This window comes from Hippopotamus amphibius, chromosome 7 (assembly GCF_030028045.1).
Source record: "Hippopotamus amphibius kiboko isolate mHipAmp2 chromosome 7, mHipAmp2.hap2, whole genome shotgun sequence".
Taxonomy (NCBI): Eukaryota; Metazoa; Chordata; class Mammalia; order Artiodactyla; family Hippopotamidae; genus Hippopotamus; species Hippopotamus amphibius.
The window spans coordinates 68,826,327-68,849,235 of NC_080192.1; the positions used below are offsets into that span (position 1 = coordinate 68,826,327).

Consider the following 22,909-nt stretch of genomic DNA (forward strand, 5'->3'; position numbering starts at 1 on the left):
CAATGCGATACACCATATTAACAAATTGAAGAATAAAAACCATATGATCATCTCAATAGATACAGAAGAAGCTTTTGACAAAATTCAACAACGATTTATCATAAAAACTCTCCAGAAAGTGGGCATAGAGGGAACCTACCTCAACATAATAAAGGCCATATATGACAAACCCACAGCAAACATCATTCTCAATGGTGAAAAACTGAAAGCATTCCCTCTAAGATCAGGAACAAGACAAGGATGTCCACTCTCGCCACTACTATTCAACATAGCTTTGGAAGTCCTTGCCACAGCAATCAGAGAAGAAAAAGAAATAAAAGGAATCCAAATGGAAAAGAAGAAGCAAAACTGTCACTGTTTGCAGATGACATGATACTATACATAGAAAATCCTAAAGATGCCACCAGAAAACTACTAGAGCTTATCAATGAATTTGCAAAGTTACAGGATACAAAATTAACACACAGAAATCTCTTGCATTCCTGTATACTAACAATGAAAGATCAGAATGAGCAATTAAGGAAACAATCCCATTCACCACTGCAACAAAAAGAATAAAATACCTAGGAACAAACCTACCTAAGGAGGTAAAAGACCTGTACTCAGAAAACTGTAAGACACTGATGAAAGAAATCAAAGATGACACAAGCAGATGGAGAGCTATACCATGTTCTTGGATTGGAACAATTAATATTGTGAAAATGACTATACTACCCAGAGCAATCTATTAATTCAATATAATCCTTATCAAATTACCAATGGTATTTTTTACAGAATTAGAACAAAAACTCCTAAAATTTGTATGCAGACTCAAAAGACCCTAAATAGCCAAAGCAACCTTGAGGGAAAACAAACAAACAAACAAAACAGACCTGGAGGAATCAGACTCCCTGACTTCAGACTATACTACAAAGCTACAGTAATCAAGATAATATAGTACCAGCACAAAAATAGAAATATAGATTAATGGAACAGGATAGAAAGCCCAGAGATAAACCCATGCACCTATGGTCAACTAATCTATGACAAAGGAGGAAAGGATATACAGTGGAGAAAAAGCCTCTTCAATAAGTGGTGCTGGGAAAACTGGACATGTAAAAGAATGAAATTAGAACACTCACTAACACCATACACAAAAATAAACTCAAAATGGATTAAAGACCTATACATAAGGCCAGACACTATAAAACTCTTAGAGGAAAACATAGGAAGAACACTCTTTGACATAAATAACAGCAAGATCTTTTTTGACCCACCTCCTAGAGTAATGCAAATAAAAACAAAAATAAACAAGTGGGACCTAATGAAACTTCAAAGCTTTTATACAGCAAAGGAAACTATAAGCAAGATGAAAAGAAAACCCTCAGAATGGGAGAAAATATTTGCAAATGAATCAACAGACAAAGGATTAATCTCCAAAATATATAAACAGTTCATCCAGCTCAATACCAAAAAAACAAACAACCCAATCAAAAAAATGGGCAGAAGACCTAAATAGGCATTTCTCCAAAGAAGATATACAGATGGCCAAGAGGCACATGAAAAGCTGCTCAACATGGCTCATTATTAGAGAAATGCAAATCAAAACTACAATGAGGTATCACCTTACACCAGTCAGAATGGCCATCATCAGAAAATCTACAAACAGTAAATGCTGGAGGGGGTGTGGAGAAAAGGGAACCCTCTTGCACTGTTGGTGGGAATGTAAATTGATACAGCCACTATGGAGAGCAGTATGGAGGTTCCTTAAAAAGCTAAAAATGGAACTACCACATGACCCAGCAATCCCACTACTGGGCATATGCCCAGAGAAAATCATAATTCAAAAAGACACACGCACCCCAATGTTCATTGTAGCACTGTTTACAACAGCCAGGTCATGGAAGCAACCTAAATGCCCATCAACAGATGAATGGATAAAGAAGATGTGGTACATATATACAATGGAATATTACTCAGCCATAAAAAGGAATAAAACTGGGACATTTGTAGAGACATGGATGAACCTAGAGACTGTCATACAGAGTGAAGTAAGTCAGAAACAGAAAAACAAATATCGTATATTAACACATATATGCGGAATATAAAAAAATGGTACAGATCAACTGGTTTGCAAGGCAGAAATAGAGACACAGATGTAGAGAACAAACATATGGACACCAAGGGGGGAAAGTGGGATGGGGGGGTTGGGGTGGGATGAATTGGGAGATTGGGATTGCCACATATACATTACTAATAAGAAAAAAAATCAAATTGCATACTTTAAATATATGCAGTTTTTGTACATGAATTATATCTCAATAAAATCCTTTAAAAGATAAAAAAAAATAATAAATTTTAAAAAAAGATCCAACATACTGATGGGAGAAGATGCAGAGAGACCACCAAAGTACAAAACAAGGCACCGTGCAGTATTCCTACGATCAGCCTCCCCTGCACCTGACAGGTCCACCTCCTCCTCAAAGAATCTGACCTTCCGTCCTCAGGAAGCTTTCTCATGCTGGCCAGCACCTCCCAACCTTCCACTCCTCCAACCTTCACCAACAACAGCTAGTTACGGCGAGATGGGGCATCTTTCTAGGAATTCACCCTGCCTCGCCAGCCTGACCAGTGCGGCTGCCTCCCTGACTCCGCCCTGCCCTGCACTTTTCCAGTGCTCCACCTTAGAACCAGTTGTTTCTTCTATTAAGTGACTGACCCACTGACCCACCTAAAGAGAACGTGCTCCAAAGAAGAAAGATCCCCAGCATCCCCAAAACTGTGACTCAAGAAATGCACTTTTTCATAAGACCTGCAAGTATGTCCACTGGACCCAACCATTGTTTAAGGCCTCACTTTGTGGAAAAAAAGGGGGATGGGGCTTTTCAGCCAAAGGAGTGAGTTATTAGGGTCCTGGGATAAAGAGAGCAGGCACTGGTAGTGACACCTACTGCTGCACCATACAGCAGAAGAAGAGTGACAGCTGACAGGGCAAATATGAAATATGTTAGTGCCATCTATTGGTAAGAGTAAACAACAACAAAGGAACAATTCTTTGCCAACAACAATTCAGATCGTAAGAACCCCAACGCAGCATCTAAAGAGCACTGTTGAGTTTGCAAGGGACTGTTACATCCAAATGCCTCTGTGGATACCGGAAGTCCAGAGACGAGGCTTTGCTCTCAGATCCCGTGACTCAGACCGAAAATCTAAGTGTTACTGGGTCCCAAGGACAGCCCCCAATGTCAAGGGGACTGGGGCTGTCTCAGATTCCCACACCATCCCACTCTGATATCCAGTCCATTGCTGGGGAAGCAGGCAGGAGAATCTTGTGGTTGGACAGTCATTCCGATCAGTTCCTCAGAGGAAGTGGACTATGCACTGTGTCTGGATGCCTGGCAGAAATGAGATTTAGCAAGAACACTTCTCTAGGAAACCTGAAATCTTTAATGGGAACCCACCTATGCGGAAGGGGAGGGAAGTGAGGCGAGACCCAGCTCTGAGCTCCTGTGCTTTCTTCACACAGGGAATTGCAATGCTGCCAGGAGTATCAAGCAGGCATGAACTTAGGATGAAAAAATCAGGAGTCATAACCTGACTCCATCCTGCAGGGTAAGGGTGAGTCTCCCTTGAGATGACAAGATCAAATCCACAGACAGGAAGTAGGCGTTCTTTCCCTGATGTCAAATCAAAATAGCTGATGGGGCTTCCTAAGTGGCGCAGTGGTTAAGAATCCGCCTGCCAATGCAGGGGACACTGGTTCAATCCCTGCTCCAGGAAGATCCCACATGCCACGGAGCCACTAAGCCTGTGCGCCACAACTATTGAGCCCATGTGCTGCAACTACTGAAGCCCATGCACCTAGAGCCTGTGCTCCACAAGAAAAGAAGCCACGGCAATGAGGAGCCCACGCACCACAATGAAGAGTAGCCCCTGCTCACTGCAACTAAAGAAAGCCCATGCACAGCAAAAAAAAGACCCAACACAGCCAATAAAATAAATAAATTTATAAAACAAACAAACAAACAAACAAAATAGCCGAAGGGAACAATTAGTTCTCAGATAGTAGAGAAGAGGTGTAGGGGAAGGGAGAAGGGAGAAAAATAATAGAATCATGAGAGATCTAGAACAGAGACTTTCTGTTCCCTCGCCAGGCAGAGTTACAGATTCCTTCAATCTCTTACCCCATAGACGGTTACTGAGCATCTACTATGAGCCCACACTGCACTCAGTCCTAGGAAAATAGTGATGAATCCTGCCCTTGAGAAGCTAGTCAGCAGTATTATAAAGACTTCAGGTTCGGGAGTTGCCTGGCAGTCCAGTGGTCAAGACTCCGTGCTTCCATTGCAGAGAGCATGGGTTCGATCCCTGGTCAGGGAACCTGTGTGGGTAAGATCCCACATGCTGCACGGCATGGCCAAAAAAAAAAAAAAAAGACTTCAGGTTCTAGGGAGCAACAACTTATCTTTTTTATGCAGCACCACACCCAATAGGAGTTCAATGGGTGTGTTGACTAAATGAATACAGGAATGGGTGGCTAGGAGGGTACCTCTTGATGAGCTCACACCTTGGTCCTTGAAGTTTAGGGCCAGCTGGGCAGGGATGGTTTCATACTGAGAAATCTACAGACAGAGGTCAAACAAAGAAAGTCATAAGACTAAGACATCGCTGAAAGTTGCTGAGAGAGTAAATCTCAAAAGTTCCCATCACAAGAAAAATTTTGTAACTATGGATGGTCACGGATTTTAACTAGACTTATTGTGGTGATCATTTCACAATACATACAGGTATCAAATTATTATGTTGTACATCTGAAACTATGATAATGTTATATGTCAATTATAACTCAATCTTTCAAAAAATATCATAACAGATCATAACAGAAGCAACTCAACAACTGCTTCCACTAATAGTGACAACAACTGTTTCTGATAAAATTTCCAGTAAAACAGAAATTCAAGGATGTGTCATTTACATCACAAAGACTAATCACAACCTCCCTGGTGGTGCAGTGGTTAAGAATCGGCCTGCCGGGCTTCCTAGGTGGTGCAGTGGTTAAGAATTCGCCTGCCAATGCAGGGGACACAGGTTCGATCCCTGCTCCAGGAAGATCCCACATGCCACGGAGCAACTAAGCCTGTGCGCCACAACTATTGAGCACATGTGCTGCAACTACTGAAGCCCATGCACCTAGAGCCTGTGCTCTGCAAGAAGAGAAGCCATGGCAATGAGGAGCCCACACACCACAACAAAGAGTAGCCCCCACTCACCGCAACTAAAGAAAGCCTGTGCACAGCAAAAAACACCTAACACAGCCAATAAAATAAATAAATTTTAAAAAGAAAAGAAAAAGCAAGCAAATCTCAGTTGGGTCTCTTTAGCCCAGCTGAAGCCAACTGAGTGTTTAAAAAAAAAAAAAGAATCGGCCTGCCAATGCAGGGGATTCAGGTTCAATCCCTCGTCCCGGAAGATCTCACATGCCGCGGAGCAACTAAGCCCGTGTGCCACAACTACTGAGCCTGCGCTGTAGAGCCGTCGAGCCACAATTACTGAAGCCAGCATGCCTAGAGCCTATGCTCCACAACAAAAGAAGCCACAGCAATGAGAAGCCTGCACACCACAACAAAGAGTAGCCTCCGCTCACTGCAACTAGAGACATCCCGCATGCAGTGACAAAGACCTAATGCAGCCATAAATAAATAAATAAATAAATTATTTAAAAATACATTACATATTAGAAAATTAAAAAAAAAAGACTAATCAACTACCAGCACCATATTTAATGGTGAACTATCAAAGGCTTTCTCATTCAAGTTAGGGAAAGTAAGGATGCCTGCTCTTCCCACTACTACTTAATGCTGTTCTAGGCACCCTAGCCAACACATTAGGGCAAGAAAAAGAAATGAGACAAACTGTGGAAAGATGGACACAAAATAGCTCTTTATCAATGATATGCCTGATCACTAAGAAAACAAGAGAATCAACTAAGCATTGTTAGCACATAAGATTTCAATTAAGTGGTTATATTAATATATAAAAATTAGTAACCAGATGGAAAATATAATGAGAAAAGTCTTTACAACAGCAAAGTTTATATTAAAAACAATGAATAAAATTATTAACTGAGCAAAATCTAGGTCAAGAATGCTACAAAATAAAAAAGAGGACTGGGACTTCTCTGGCAGTCCAGTGGTTAAAACTCTGTGCTTCCACTGCAAGGCGCACAGATTCAATCCCTGATTGAGGAACTAAGATCCTGCACACTGAGTAGCATGGCAAAATAAAAAAAGAGAGGACTAAACTGAATGGAAAGGATAGCATCCTCCTGGATTATAAGGCTTAACATGAGGAAAACCCTCAGCTTTTCCCAAATTGATCTAGAAATTAACAAAATCATAATGAAAATGGTTTTAAGAATCATTAAGGAAAGCAACATCACTATCCATCTTTTAATGTAGCATAAACAGAAGGAATGTTGTATTGACACAGAAATAGGCAAACAGCTCAACGAAACAAAATGGAAAGTCCAGAAATAGAGCAAGTGTGCACGTGTGCATGCATGCGTGCATGTGTGTGTGTATGTAATATGCTAAAAAAAAGACCACTGTAAATCAATGGAGAGAAGCTGACCCAGGCCAGTTACACCAGAAGGGGCAGCCACAGGCATTTACAGTCCCCCAGAGATGGGCCCTGACCTGGCATGTGGGCAAAGGGTACAGTGATGGGACTGATCTCAGGCAGCACAGCCTCCAAGTGGACCTGCCCCGGACACACTCCTCCAGAAACCATCTGGATCAGTGCTCCATCAGCTTCTAGATAAAAGAAAAAAAGAAAAAGAAACAGATGAAATTAAAGTTAATGATATATGGTATTTAATCTAATACATCCAAAGTACTATCACTTCAACTTGGAGTCCATACAAAAATTATTCATGCTATATTTTACTTTTTTTTTCATACTTGGTCTTTGAAATCTTTTGTGTATTTCCCACTCACACATCCCATCTCCATTTGGACACTAAATATTCATCAGAAATGCTTGATCTGCCATTCAATTCCATAAAATTTAGAGTTGAAAGAGGAGATTCAGATGCCCAAGTTGTCCCAAACCTACGTAAAAGTTTTCCAATAAATGAATCATGTATAGGTTTTTAAACTTTAATTCAAATGAATAAAAATTAAGTAAAATTAAAAGTTCACTTCCTCAGTCACACTAGCTGCAATTCAAATGCTCAACAGCCATTGACTGATATATTGGACAACTGAGTCCAGAATCCTCTGTTGCAGCTCAAAACTCTGGGGTCTCACACTGACCACCATACCCTATTGGACACTCAAGGTCACCATGACCTTTAAGACATCTAGAATCAAGCCCACATTCCTACATGTGTTATCTATATGATCATGGGCAAGGCTCTTAAGCTCACTGACCCTCAGTTTCCTCATCTATAAAATCAGGATGCTACTGCCCATCTTGTAAAATCCTGAGGATTAAATGTAAAATTATCAATGAGGCCTGGCTCACAGTGGGCACTGTATGCTGGTTCTCTTCCCCTTACATCTGCATAGTATTTATGAAGTGTTTTCCACTTTGCTGTTTTATTTGCTTCTGACAACAGAATGAGAGGGCAAGTATTATCATTACCATTTGAAAGATGAGAAACTAAAGTTGAGAGAAGTTAAGTGAACCCACTCCAAGTCACACCCTGGGAATTCTCACCCCAGTCCATCTGCCTCTGGATCCAGGGCTTCCTCCACTACCAGCAGTGTTCCAGCCTCAGTCTGGAGCTGCCTCCACCCCACACCCCAAGAGGCAGGTGAGGAGCTTTGGATCGTAGCTCTCAGGGCTCCTTCCAGCCTTCAAAGGCAAGACTCCAGCTCTTCTTACTCCTCTGTTCTCCGCTTTTTCCTGCCTCTCTGGCCTTTTCCTGGTTAGGAAAACGGGCTCAGGAGCCTGCATGGTTATCCATCTCCCCGTCTCAGTGTGCGGATGGCACCCCCTGATGTTGTTCTTTAGAACTACAGAGAGGAGAGCTACAAAACAAGGAGGAAGGACCCAGCCACCCCTAGAATGAGCAGGAGAAGACAGGGGCCCTAGGGAATGGGCTCGTCTTCTATTAAAAGGAGTACAAATGATCTTGCTTACTGAGAAGGGAGACTCCATCAACCACCACTCCCAGACCTGGATGGAACTCTACAACAATTCTATATGGTAATGAGAATGGTCCATGGATAGCTACACACAGCAATGTAAGTGAATCACAAAGGTAATGCTGAGCACCAAGGGGCTTACTGAGCTACTGCATCTATGTGAAGTTCTAGGACAGTCAAAGTCATTTATGCTCAAGGATTTTCAGGACAGTCGTTATCCTTGGGGTGGGGATGGGAGGGTAAGACCAAGGGGCTTCTGGGGAGCTGGAGCTGTTCTGTTTCCTGCCCTGGCTGTGGGGCACGTGGCCTGCGCTTGTGAAAATTCATCAAGTGCAATTTTCTATAGAGTTATGCTACAGTGAAAACTTTATATTAACTTTCTTTATACAAACATTCAACATCTAGATCTGGCGGTGGGTATATGTATACGCTAAAAGGAGTTGAGCTGGACACTTAGCTTGTGAGCGTTGTACTGTTTATCTCTAAAAATGAAACATGGGGGAATTATAGTAAAGAGTCTCAGAAATAAGCCACACAACATTATCTTCCTAAATTTAAACAACTCTAATCTCGCTAGCTTAACCTCAAGGTCTTATAAGAAGGGGGAGGTGGATGGGGGAGGGATGGACGGGGAGTTTGAGGTTAGTATATCAAACTATTACATAGAGAAGGGATGGACAACAAGGTCCTACTGTAGAGCACAGGGAACTATATTCAATGTCCTGGGATAAACCATAATGGGAAAAGAATATAAAAAAGAAGGCATATATATATATATGTGTATTAATATAACTGAGTCACTCTGCTGTGCAGCAGAAATTAACACAACATTGTAAATCAACAATACTTCAATTAAAAAAGTCATAAGAAATGGAGTTTAAAATACCATATGCTAATGCATATATATGGAATCTAGAAAAATGGTACTGATGAACCTAGTGGCAGGGCAGTAATAAAGTTGCAGACGTAGAGAACGGACTTGAGGACACAGTGAGGGAAGGGGAGGCTGGGACGTAGTGAGAGAGTAGCATTGACATATATACACTACCAAATGTAAAATAGATAGCTGGTGGGAAGCGGTTGCATAGCACAGGGAGATCAGCTTGGTGCTTTGTGATGACCTAGAGGGGTGGGATTGGGAGGGAGGTTCAAGAGGGAGGGGATGGGGGATATATGTATACATATAACTGATTCGCTTTGTTGTACAGCAGAAACTAACACAACATTGTAAACCAATTATACTCCAATAGGGACGTCCCTGGTGGCGCAGTGGTTAAGTATCCGCCTGCCAATGCAGGGCACACAGGTTTGATCCCTGGTCCAGGAAGAGCCCACATGCCACAGAGCAACTAAGCCCGTGTGCAACAACTACTGAAGCCCATGCACCTAGAGCCCGTGATCCGCAGCAAGAGAAGCCACCGCTCTGAAAAGCCCTTGCATCACAAGTAAGAGTAGCCCCGGCTTGCCTCAACTAGAGAAAGCCTGCGTGCCACAACGAAGACCCAACACAGCCAATAATAAATAAATAAGAAATAAAAATAAATTTAAAAATAAATAAATAAATAATTATACTCCAATAAAGATGTATTTTTGAAAAAATGTTGTTTATAAATGTTAAATACCTATATGAACCTTAAGAATGTGTCATGAAATCAACATGACACCCTAGAGTATAACTATAGTGCTTAAAATGTCTCTTAAACATATCACCTTAAGAGATGATGCCAGACATGTGCCTACAAAGAAATCTCACTTAACCTAATATTTTACTTCCAAGCCTCTTTTCCCCCAGTTAGGAGTATGAAAGCAGACTTTGGCTTAGATAAGAATGCTCACAAATTTCAAACCTGTAAGGTCAAAATCAATGAGCCTTTAAATCAAAGCAACTTTCTTTTTCAAAATGTTTGTATTAAATGCAGACACTGAAAAAGTTAGAATATTGGCTTTGGAGGTTTCCAAAATAACGCAAGAAAACTCCCCTAGGAGGCCAATACAATTAGTGGTCCCCATCCTGTCTATAAATCTCAACATGCCAAACAAATACTATATTTTAGCATGAGTATTTATTAATATTCTATAATTTTAGCTCAAATTTTCATTATCAATTCAGGAATGCCATTTTTAGGCTGTTGAATGTCCTTAAACCTTTAAATAACAATCCAATTTCAGTATTTCAAGATCTGGTAAGGCCTGGATGATTGGGTCTCTTTTTGCACACCAAGACCTCAAGCCAATCACTAAGACTATCTGCAAAGCAAGAATATTTATTTCATGTTGCAAAATTCCCACTGGCCCCTAAAGGTACCTAAGACATTTTAAAACAGCAACAGCAACAAGAAACTTCACCAAAATACGTAAACAATGGCACTTTAATAAAGCATTGCTGATCTTATGTGAAGTGAAGAACTTCTTGAAAACCAACCTAAATTCTAATGCCCTGGTGTGGGATCTCTAAAAGATGGGTAGAGAACCATAAGTGTGCCTTAGAAAGGAATGTCCTGGTGCGAGTGTCCTGAAGAGAGACAGCAATGATCTCAAAGGGACTGATGTTACCTGAAACAGCCACGGCCAGTATCATTTGTGACCCAGGCCACACCCCATGTCAGCCAGTCTGGCCTTCATGTTCCTAAAGAATGACCTGAATTAAAATGAGTAATAGGACTTCCCTGGCAGCGCAGTGGTTAGGCATTCCCCTGCCAATGCAGGGGACATGAGTTTGATTCCTGGTCCAGGAAGATACCACATGCCTCAGAGCAATGAAGCCCATGAGCCACAACTACTGAGCCCCTGTGCTGCAACTACTGAAGCCCACACACCTACGGCCCATGCTCCGCAACAAGAGAAGCCACCGCACTGAGAAGCCCGTGGTTCTTTTTCTTGATAATACACAAATAAGTGATATAAGTAACCAACAGGCTTATTTTTTCACCCGTAGAATAAATGTCTTGAGCAAAGACAATTGTTAGGTCAACTGCACTTCTGGTCCATTTCCTGTTGTCTGGAAATTCAGTAGGTTCGACCACACAATCAACTGCCACCAAGTCCTACAAGCAAAGAGGGTCTTACCTGTGAGAAGTTCAGCCCATTCAAGGGACGGCACTGCTCCTCCACCTTCTCCACTGCCCCTGTCTGTTTCCTCAGCCGCTCAGCCTCCTGGGCAAGGTACAGGTCTAAGACGGGCACCCCACGGGACTTGATGTCCACTTCAGTCAGGGAGTTGACCATGAGCATCACCCAGACGGGCCTCTTCCGCTCCCAGTTGCCCGCGATGGCACTGAACAGGTAGTCCGCGTAGAGACCCTTATCACGCTGGTCAGGCATCATCCACGAGGGCATCATGAGCTTGATGTACTTGAGGTGACGCTTAAGGCGGCAGTAAATGTCCCTGGGGAGCACATCCTGGAGGTTCTCACCTTGTGGCAGCATCTGACAGCTGGTGAGGGCTGAGGCAGTGTAAGGGTCCATGAGGTCCAGCTCGAAGTACACGATGCTGCTCTGCTGGAAAGCCTCCTTGGAGCTGTCAGGGATGAAGCCCCAAACCCGGGTGTACAGGACATGGATCGTGCCAAAGAAGTAAGACGGTGGGTCTCGCTTTATAGTCCACAAGAAGGAATTCAACTCACTTTGCTAAAAGGAAAAGAGACAACAACAAGGCATGATATGGAGGGTCAGGAACCTGAGAGGTGAATTAGAGAGACAAGTCACCCTGCAGAAGAAAAAGGATCAAAATAGGACTTTGACTTTTGAGTCCAGGTTAGAGTCACCTATCAGGAGCAGGAGTCCTCAATGCAAACTGAATTTCAGAATTCTTTCCCTTTTCTCATCAAAATGTTGACTAAAGATGAGAGAGCAATACAATCACCAGCTCTGAGTTTGCCCATGGTGCTCTAGCAACTGGACGGGAGTTAAAGAGGGGATTCTCAAGGGGCTACAAGGATGTAGCAGCTACACATAAGGACACCTAAGGAGCCCATGGTTACCTCCCAGGCACACCTGGTGGTTTCCGCTTCTTTGGATTTCCAATTCAACATTCCCAAAAGCAGAGTCTCTCAATTCTGGCTGCACAGTTGGAATCACCTACAAAGCTTCTAGAAGTCTGATATCTGGGTCTCATCCCAGATCCATCACATCAGGATCTCCGGAGGTGACCTCAGAGGTGATATGTTTAAAGCTCCCCCTGTGACTCCAAGCCTAGCCAAGGTTGACTCCACGGTCCTAACAAGCCCCTGACTGCACGGTCTACCCCTGTCCCTTTGGGACATGGACTGTACCCCTGCATTTCTCTCTTACAAAAGCCTTCTGGCTCAGCAGCAGAGAACTGGATGTGTTCCACAGATCTCTCCCAGCAGTTAATAGGCTGAGCCGTAGTTACATCTACCTGAGGCCAGGTCACTTTCCCCTTTGGCCCTGAACATCTCTCAGTCTCAATAGCAGGCATTTGTGAAGCATCTGTTTATTACAAGATACTGTACAAGGAAGCACACAGGGCAACCCTCAAAGAGTTCAAGTGTAAACCTCAGATATGTGCATGGGATGAGCCACACATCAAGCAATGCAGAAATGGGAAAATCCAGGTTTTATAGGAAAGAAGATTTGGAATACATTCTCTTTACAAAAGCTTCATTTCAACAGCCTCTGAGTAACATGCTTTCCTGAGTTGTGGGGTTTCAATTTATGATCAGCTCTCATTATCTATCACAGTTATGTTCTATAAAGTCACTGTGAACACTGAATTACCTAATACTGAACCACCGTTCCCAGGGGAAATAGAGGCTTAGGTTCCTGCAAGCCTCTGGTCACGACATTTTCATCAGCAGATCAATACATAACCTTGTGTTATGTGTGCTTCTGTTGAAAAGCCTTATTTAATATATTTTGTTGACTCATGAACATTGAACTCACAGCCAACAACACTGTAACTCATGCCTGAATAAAGCTCACCTAACTCACGTATTTTCTCCCTAAGGCACATCACTGCCTACCTGTGCTTAGGAACACTAGACAGCATTTCAGCACTAAGCTGGAGTTCATTTTAAACAGTGAAATAACCTCCAAAAGGCACAAAAATGAAAAAAAAGGGGCTTCCCTGGTGGTGCAGTAGTTAGGAATCCACTTGCCAATGTAGGGGACATGGGTTCAAGCCCTGGTCCGGGAAGATCCCACGTGCCACGGAGCAAATAAGCCCATGCACCACAATCACTGAGCTTGTGCTCTAGAGCCCATGAGCCACAACTATTGAGCCCACGTACCACAACTACGGAAGCCCATGCACCTAGAGCCTGTGCTCTGCAACAAGAGAAGCCACTGAAATAAGAAGCCCAAGCACCACAACGAAGAGTAGCCCCCACTAGCTGCAACTAGAGAAAGCCTGCACACAGCAACGAAGACCCAACAGAGCCAGTAAATAAATAGATAAATAAATTTTTTTTTTAATGAAAAAAAAATGTGGCACTAAGTAGACCACAAAAAGTACACTTGTTTACTTGTTTCTAGTTTGAGAGCTGAAAGGACAAGGCAGAGCACTGACTTATTCAACCTCAGCTGGGAGCCTGTGCATCAAAATTATTCAAAGTTCTAGGCATGTCTGCATGTGACCGTGAAAGCACCACAAGCACTGGCGCTGCAGATAAATTTCAGCAAGTTGGCTAGTTCACAAATGTGGAATCTACAAATAATGAGGATCAACTATATTTGCACTTCTGTGCCACTGTTTCAGCAGCAGCAACCTTGACTCAAATGAACTATTACACAGAATCTCAAAATACAAGATAAGACCAATGAGGGTGTGACTAACTGACTTCAGCCTGCCCTTCTCCACCTGTCCCCCTGCCACCTTCACAAAAACACCACCTGGCCACTCAGATGAGGGCAGAGGTAGGCAGGGAAACACATGTGGGGGGTACATAATGGCAGGGGGAGGTCAGGAGCCAACAGGCCCACAACTGTCCTCAAAAGACATTGGCTAAGCAGCCCACGCAGGGCTGGCCACACGGGACCAGACCTGGTGCCCCAGAAGGGACTTTTCCAAAGAAACCAGAAATCCTGATGTTAAATAAAATCTTCCAATTAGAAAATGGGGCCTCAATTTTCTCAAAACGCCATGCACCCCAGACAGAACTTATCTCACTAGCGTCTAGCCTGTGACCTTGTTTTTTTTTAAGTATTCAAATTACAGTTCTGCTCATACAGCTAGCTTTACAAGAATGCACAAATTGGGCAAAAGAAGCCTAAATTCTACTTCTGGCTCAGCCACCCCACTGAGATTTTTTTTTTTTTTTTGTGGCCATGCTGCATGGCTTGTGGGATCTCAGTCCTCGACCAGGGGTCGAACGAACTCGGGCCCACGGCAGTGAAATTGCAGAGTCCTAACCGCGAGCCCACCAGGGAAGTCCCCCCACTGAAATTTCCCTCCACTGAAATTTCTCTAGACCTCAGTTTCCTCATCGGTGAAAGTCAGATAATAACCCCATCATAGGTAATGGTAATAAACAAGTTAGACAAGTAATGGCTAAATGATTGAACAAATGAAATTTAAAAAATACATTTTTAAAATAATTTTTAAAAACTGTTAACGGTTTAATTAGTGTTAAGAGATGAATTGCATACAGGCTCCAGTAGTCCTCAGGCAGCCTCTTAGGGAGTAAAGAGAGTCCCTGGGGTTATTTAAATACTACTTCAAAAAGCCAAATGGAAACTGCAGTCTACCAAAAAATGGTTGCCAAGGCTAATTAAGCAATCAAATGTCTCACTGTTGGTTAGAATAAGATCAAGCTGGTAGAAAAAAACACTGGTTTTCAAAAGCAGAGCTTGACAGTTATGTCTTTGGTTAATTTTAAATGGGTAACAAAATAATTACCTATAAATGCAACTGGTTTGCTAGAGATGGCCTTCCAAGCAAAGGTTTAGTTTGGTGTATTTGCTCATTTTAGTGGGAAGAGTCGGTGATCAAAGGGGTCCCGGGGGGTGATGTGACTGGAGACCACTGACCTGTACATCTGGTCACACAATCTGCCAGAGGACTTCTACACAGTTCCCAACTGGAGACATAGCAAAGGGATGAAATGTTATTATTAAACCCATGGGCATCTGATTCATCGTCATCCATCAGGAAACCATGATATTAAACAAATATAGTCCCAGGAAAACCAAACCCATGCTGCAGGATCATAGCGTGGGGGTGGGGTGCAGGCGGGGGGCAGGGGTTCATTTTGGTTTGGTTTCGGTTTGTTTTCACCCAACACACTTAACCTCCCTAATGTCCCATACTACCTCAAAACACCCACACTTCTCTTCAGAAACAAAGTCTGTTCAATTACATTCCATCTTTAGTTTATTACTCATTTATTTTATTGTTGCCTTTTCAGCTAGTATTAGTCTAGAAATAGGGTTAGTGTACTATCTGCTCAGGTTTTTTAAAAAACAGTACTCAGGGCTTCCCTGGTGGTGCAGTAGTTAAGAATCCACCTGCCCACTATTTACAATAGCCAGGACATGGAAGCAACCTAAATGTCCATCAACAGATGAATGGATAAAAAAGATGTGGTACACATACACAATGGAATATTACTCAGCTGTAAAAAGCAAGGAAACTGGGACATTTGTAGAGACATGGGTGGACCTAGAGACTGTCATACAGAGTGAAGTGAGTCAGAAAGAGAAAAACAAATATTGTATATTAACACATATATGTGGAATCTAGAAAAATGGTACAAATCAACCGGTTTGCAAAGCAGAAATAGACACAGATGTAGAGAACAAACATATGGACACCAAGTGGGGAAAGCAGGGAGGGTTGAGGGGGAATGAATTGGGAGATTGGGATACCAAATTGTGCACTCTAAATATGTGCAGTTTATTGTAAAAAAAATAAAAAAGAATCCGCTTGCCAATGCAGGGGACACGGGTTCGATCCCTGGGCCAGAAAGATCCCACATGCCAAGGAACAACTAAGCCCGCAAGCCACAACTACTGGGCCCACGTGCCACAACTACTGAAGCTTGTGTGCCTAGAGCCCATGCTCCACAACAAGAAGAAGCCACCTCAATGAGAAACCTGTGCACCACAACAAAGAGTAGCCCCCGCTCGCCACAACTAGAGAAAGCCCGGGCACAGCAACAAAGACCCAATGCAGCCAAAAATAAATAAATACATAAATGATTAAAAAAAAATAGTCATGTTCTGGCACATAGCCATGCGCTGACAGTAATGATGCTGAAAGCAGCTGGCTGAGATTGACTGCTCTATGTGTGCCAGGCACCATCTAAGCGCTGCACATGGATGGCTCTGCTGCATTTGTTCAACACTCATTTGTTTCCGGGCACAGCTGTAGGCAAAAGGCACTAGGAATACAGCAGTGAATGAAACATGGGTCTCTGCCTCGGTATGTTAGTAGTACTGCTGAGGATAACAGGGAAGCAGAAAGGGAGCAGGAAGTACCAGTGGGGGAGGGATGTTGTCTTAAACAGGGTGACCAGGAAAGTCCCTGAATATCCAGTAGGACATTTAAGCCTGGCCATGAAGGAGGTGAGAGGTCAAAGTACAGGGCTATCTGGGAGAAGAGCATTCCCTCCAAGAGGAGGCAACAGCAGCGCAAAGGCCCTGGGATGGAAAGGCCCTCAATGTGTTGGAGGAGCAGGGAAGAGGACAGCATGACTGCAGCTGGATGGCTCAAGAGGCAGGCAGGAGGCAAAGGTCAGAGAAGTCGACAAGGCCTGGTCTCAGAGGGCCCATGGGTGCAGGCGTTTTTTTTTTTTTGGTTGTGTTGGGTCTTCGTTGCTGCTCACAGGCTTTGCCTAGTTGCTGCGAGCGGGGGCTACTCTTCATTGTGGTGTGCAGGCTCCTTATTGTGCTGGCTTCTCTTGTTGCGAAGCACGGGCTCTAGGTGCATGGGCCCAATAGTTGTGGCTCATGGGCTTAGTTGCTCCTCAGCATGTGGGATCTTCCTGGAGCAGGAATCAAACCCATGTCTCCTGCATTAGCAGGTGGATCTTTTTTTAATAAATTTATTTATTTATTTTATTTATTGGCTGCATTGGGTCTTCGTTGCTGCACACAGGCTTTCTCTAGTTTCTGCGAGCGGGGGCTACTCTTCATTGTGGTGCGCGGTCTCTTCATTGTAGTGGCTTCTCTTGTTTTGGAGCACAGGCCCTAGGCACGTGGGCTTCAATAGTTGTGGCTCACGGGCTCTAGAGCACAGGCTCAATAGTTGTGGCGCTCAGGCTTAGTTGCTCTGTGGCATGTGGAATCTTCCCAGGGCAGGGCTCGAACCCATGTCCCCTGCATTAGCAGGTGGATTCTTAACCACTGCGCCACCTAGGAAGCCCCAGGGTGGAGGGACTTTTCTGCTGAGTAGGATGGAAGCTGGTGCAGGGTTTTACGAGAAAAGTGAAATGAGTTGAGTTAATGTGTTGAGAGGATCCCTCTGGCAGCTGTGATGACCAGAATACTGAGAGATGAGTACAGATGAAAGAAGATCAGTTAGGAAGTTACTGAAATGACCCAAGTGAGAGAACAGAGTGGTAGTAACAGACTTGATGAGACGTGATCGGAGATGAGATTCTGGCTGTATTCTGGAAGCGAGAGCCAACAGGGTTTGCTGATGAATCGGTTAATTAAAAGGACAAAGTTACCATCAACGCAGATGGAGAAGACAAGTTGGAATGGGATTCAAGGAGAAGATCAGAAGTTTGGTTCTGGTCCTGTTGAGTTGAAATGTCAAGCAGACATCTAAGTGGGGAGGTCGAGTGATAGGCGGATGAGTGAGTCTGGAGTTTGGGAAAGGTCTGGTCCCCAGATGAAAATGAGGGTGTTGTCACCATTTTGATGTCATTTCAAGTATGGGACTGGATGACATCTCCAAGGAACTAAGTGTAAACAGGAGAGAATGGGTCTAGAAATGATCCAGCCTTGTGAAGTCAACGAAAGAAGAGAAGCCAGAAAAAAAGTGGCCGGTGAGGTGGTTGGGAAAATCAGAAGAGCAGGAAGCAAACTGAAGGAAGAGCTTTGGGGAGGAGAAAGTAAGCCAGTGGGTTGGGTGTGGCTGCTGAACCAAATAAGATGAGGATTTTCACAACTGACCTCTGCATGGAGCGACACTGAGGTCACTGGGGGCCCAGACAAGAACGGTTTCAGTGGCATGATGGGGGTGAAAGTCTGCCTGATGCCCATGCACGAGAGATGGGGAAGAGAGGAAGAGAGAGGATACACACCTAAGTAAGACACTGGCTGTTTCCAGACAGAGAAATTGAGGCCTTGAGAGGTTTATTATGTTACCGAAGGTTCCATTGCTGCGAAGTAGTGTATCCAGGATCTGAAGCCACACAGACTGGCTCCTGAGCCGCAGGTTTTAAACACCGTATTAGGCTGCTTTAACATGCAACAGACATCCCTCGAGATTCAGGCTTACATCTTTTTCAAGTCGTACTCTGCTAGGTGCACCGTCACTCGGGAGGACCACCTGATTCTGCATCTAGAAAGGCTCTGTCCAACTCCCCTACTGGAGCCCCAATGACCTGTCCAGATGAACCCACAGTGACATCTTTAAATCCTTTTCCTATTCTCTCTTTCAAGGATAACACAGCTTGGGGTGCTTTTCTACTCTTTTTTTAAACTGGGGGTTTTAAAGTGTTTTTAAAGAAATGATCCTTATCTTGTAGAGCTTCTTCAATACACAGAGTTCTGTTCTGACCCAGGAGAGCATCCTGTCTCCCACTCTGGCTACTGACACTTCTCTACCAGGCTTTTTTGAAAGACAAGTCTTCGGGGCTTCTGATCAGGGAGCTCTTACCTTGCCTTTGCCCACAGGTGAGCCCCTAGGCCACTGCACTGATCTTAGGGTACAGCTGCCCCTACCTCCCTCACACTGACATGCTCAGGAGAAGGGCTATGTGTCTCCATAAAAGATTACAAAAACAAAGTTGTTCTACCACTCCCCTTTCCCTATAATTGTGGCCCCCACATGCTACTAGAGCGAGCCATGTATCTCAACATTCTAATGATTTCAAAGGAAAAAAAACTTAACACCAGGGACTTCCCCAGTGGTCCAGTGATCAAGCCTCTGTGCTTCCACTGCAGGGGGCGTGGGTTCTACCCCTGGGGAACTAAGATCCTGCCTGCTGGGTGGTGTGGCCAAAAAATGAAAAAATTTAAAAAAATTAAAAAAATAAAAAAAAAAACACCATGAATGGATTTCTTTTAAAAGAAAAGACATGTCCATGGATGACCGAGACACAAGAAGTTCTGCTGATTGAATCACTGGAAATTTTGACACACATGTGTAATCCATGCAATGAAACAAAGCAGCACAGTGACAGCCTGTGTAATGTGGGGTACGTCCCTAAGCCACAGCCCCCCCTGCTCCTCCCAGCCCAGCTCCTGATCTTTTCCAAGAGGACTCTTCAGCAGACCAGCTGGAATGATACTAAAGTAAGTAGGCTTTAGTTTGCCCTTTTCATTGGACAAATATTTATTGAGCATCTACTATAGCCAGGCACTCTTGTAGCACTGAGGATGCCGCAGCAAACAAAACGGACAAAAATTCTACTCTTATGAAGATGGGAGGGGTGCAATAAACAAACATTTTTATCAGATGGTGGTGAGGTGCTACATAGAAAAAGCTGGAAAAGCAGATAGGTCGGGGGGGGGTGGAACAGGGGAATGAGGGAGGTGACGTGATCTTTAATAGGTAATCGGAAAGGGTCTCATTGAGAGAATGTGAGCAAAGCCCAGATGGAAGCATGGGAGCACGCATGAGGATACCTGGGTGAAGAAAGAGCAAATGTGAAAGGACTCTGGCAGGAATAGTAAACAACCCTGCAGAGCTGTGTTTGAGTGTTGATAAGGAAGAGATGTACTTCACCTGTGCGGTGCTCTGGGTAAAGCCTGTCTTGTCTGTGGCGGACTTTTGCTCAGGGGACCTCTCTAATGATGAACCAAAGTTGAAAACCAAGCCAGGTATCAAGCCACAGTCCTTCCAGAATGCAACAGGGAGCTGCCACACTGGATGGGAGGCTGGATTCCAGAGCCTCACCCTCTCTACATTCTCACCACTCCAACCCCCTGGGGGACCCGCCCACAGTACCCTCTACAGCCTGCAAGGCAGGCAGAGAGCCCTGCCGCTGACTGACCTTCTGACCGCGGCAGGCAAGGCGTCTTGCCCACAGAATAGAACATTGATTCTCAACGTGTGGCCCAGGGACCGGGAAATGTCCCCAAGTCCCTTTCAAGCAGTCTGTATGGTCAGAGCTATTTTCATAATAATACTAAAATATTTTCCTCTTTCACTCTCATTCTCTCACAAATGTACAAATGGAATTTTCTAGAGGTGAGGAGCCTCTGGATAACATCACCCTCCTACGGTTAATGGCACGTGTGCTTGTGTTTTCTTACGTTTTATTAATATTTCCATTAACCCACACAAATAACGCTCTTTGGAGTCCCCAATACTTTTTTAGAATGTAGTTGGTTCCTGAGACCAAAAAGTTCGAGAACTGATAGAATAAAAGGCCCACGAAGACAGATTCAAGAGAAGGGAGAAACAGAGACCTTATCAAGACTCACTCAGTATAATTACGAGTTGGTAATAGACTCGCAAAAGTGCAAGACACTCTGCTTTCATATGAAAGGATGGACTTCTGCTTGGTATACCAAGCCCGCAGCTGCCACACCGCAGCAGTTTGTAACTATCCCTGGTGCGGATTTCCCTCTGCAGCCACCGCGCCGCCTGCCTTCCTAGATGGAGAGCCTCCGCGTGTCCGCAGCCCAAGGCGCCCTAGGAACACAGCGCAGCGTCCCCGGGCAGCCCCGTGCGCCAGGAACGGCTCAGTGAGGTCACCGTCTCCCTTGCTGTGGTTAAGACGATGCATAAAATCACGGATAGAAGTGGACGCGGCCCCGGATGCTGCGCAGGTGTCACCGAAGGTGGGCCGACCCCAAAACTTCGGCACCTGGCGTCCGAGGGCGCACGGTCTACGATCACCCTCCCCAGCGCCAGGGATCCACAGAGATTGGACCCACTGATGCGAACTCGCAAAATTCAACTTCCACGGCGCTCAGAAGACAGGGACTTCAGAACGGCAGGAAATCTGGAGCGTAAAAAATTGATCAGGAAAAGGAAACGCTCTTCTCAAAAGAGGTCCAGCCTCGGAAATGCCAGACCTGCCGGGTTTCCGCTCGGCTTCTGCTCCGATAGGGCTGGGTGGACCCGGGCAGGTCACTGGGCCTCTCTCACCTCTGCTCGCCTCACCCCAAAATGCTGATGCGAAGATTTAAGGAGGCGCCCGGTGCGTGAACGCTAGGCTGTCAGACCTGGCCTCTCCGCGAACGCGCTCTGTGACCCGGAGCACAAAAGTCCCTCTCTGAGCCTGTTTCCCATATCAGTAAATCAAGGGGGATGGCTTCAGCTCCCTCACATTCCTCCTAACTCAGCCACTGAATAGTCGAAGGTTAAATGAAGCAGCTGCTGGGGGCTATTACCATTTCGATAAGAGCAGAAATGAAACGCTAGGGACGAGTGGACAGAACAAACTTCAGAGTAAATGTGCCCAAATCCCGGGCCCAATGGGTCTTCGCGGATTCTTCCCTCAAACGCCCACGAAGCAGGCTGGCGAGACCCGGGAGACCCGGCCCGGGACTCCCCTCGGCTGACGAATGGCGAGGGCTGGGGGACAGGGTCTCGTGCGTCCGGAGGGCTGATGCCCGGGCAGAAAGGGGCGCTGCGGGAAGCGCGAGCTAGGAGGTGCCGCCGTGCGACGTGGGAGCCCGGCCCGCTGAGTCGGCTCGGGGTCCGAGAGCGCGGGGCTCGGCGGGGGTTGGAAAGGTAACCACCCCCAGCAGGTGTTGGGCGGCCGCGGCGCCCGCTGCCTCGCGCGCCTTACTTGGGGCTTGAGCTCGCAGTCGGCGGAGACGCGCGCGCCGCGCGGTGGGGCTGCGCTCGCGGGCAAAAGGCAGAGGGTCGGCAGCAGGAACAAGCTCCAGGGACTCATCCTCCTCTCGGCGGCTCCCAGGCCCGGGGCGCAGAGGGACGGAAAGACCCAGCGCCCAGCGCCCGCCATGGCGCTCGGGGCTCGGGGTACCCGGGGCGCTAACCCACTCCCCCGCGCCTCTCGCCGGCTCCCTGGGCGGTTGGCTCGGCCGCCTCCGGGCGGGGCTCGCGGGAGCCCGGCGGCGGCGGCCACGTGGGGCAGGACCCCGACCCCGCCCAACCCCTGCGCCGCTGGTCGGCCCCGAGAGCCCAGGTCCCGGTTCTCCAGCCCAAACCTTGCCCGGGCCTCCGGCCGCCTGGTGAGCCGGCCAGAAGGGGAAAGTGAGGCTCCAGGACTTTCTAAGTTCAGCCGAAAATCGTACTAGCTCCTGCCCCTACGTCTGCGTTCTAGCAGCCAATTCTGAGGGTGGCCCTTGATGGAAAGAAATAGACCAAAGAAATAAATGAAAGGCTGTTTTAAAAGGCAAGTTCATGTAAACAAAGGCAATCGCAGGGAAGTTTTGTCTGTAAAAGAGGGGAATAGTCAGTGTGTGCATTCACCTAAAATTCAGAACCGCGAAAGCCTGCAGTCCTTTAAGTGCCCTCTTAAGGGACTGGGGGAGAGTCATAGGGAGGGTTAACAGCGAACTCGAAGGATTACTGCAGAGATTCAATGAGGACATTTAGGAAGAGCACCTTGGTTGACGCACATAGTAGCTCTGCAAAAAGTGGTCGCTCTCTTTCCGCTCCAAATTCCCCAAGGGTTTTTTTACAGCAGTGACCCTTCAGGAAGAAAAAAATATAAAAGAAACTGGATGTG

General features: G+C 45.4%; 1 protein-coding gene across 2 annotated transcripts in view; it reads right to left on the reverse strand.

Annotated features, from left to right (window-relative positions):
* The window catches only part of TRABD2A (TraB domain containing 2A), a 79,452-nt gene extending 57,238 nt beyond the window's left edge, over positions 1-22,214 (reverse strand). For both annotated transcript variants that reach the window (XM_057742501.1, XM_057742500.1), the window contains exons 1-2: positions 22,004-22,214; positions 11,196-11,756 (exon numbers count right to left, since the gene is read on the reverse strand). In XM_057742501.1, coding sequence (XP_057598484.1) covers positions 11,196-11,756; positions 22,004-22,180 — 738 coding nt within the window. In that variant the 5' untranslated portion in view covers positions 22,181-22,214. The remainder of the gene's footprint in view (positions 1-11,195; positions 11,757-22,003) is intronic.
* Between the last annotated feature and the right edge of the window lie 695 nt (positions 22,215-22,909).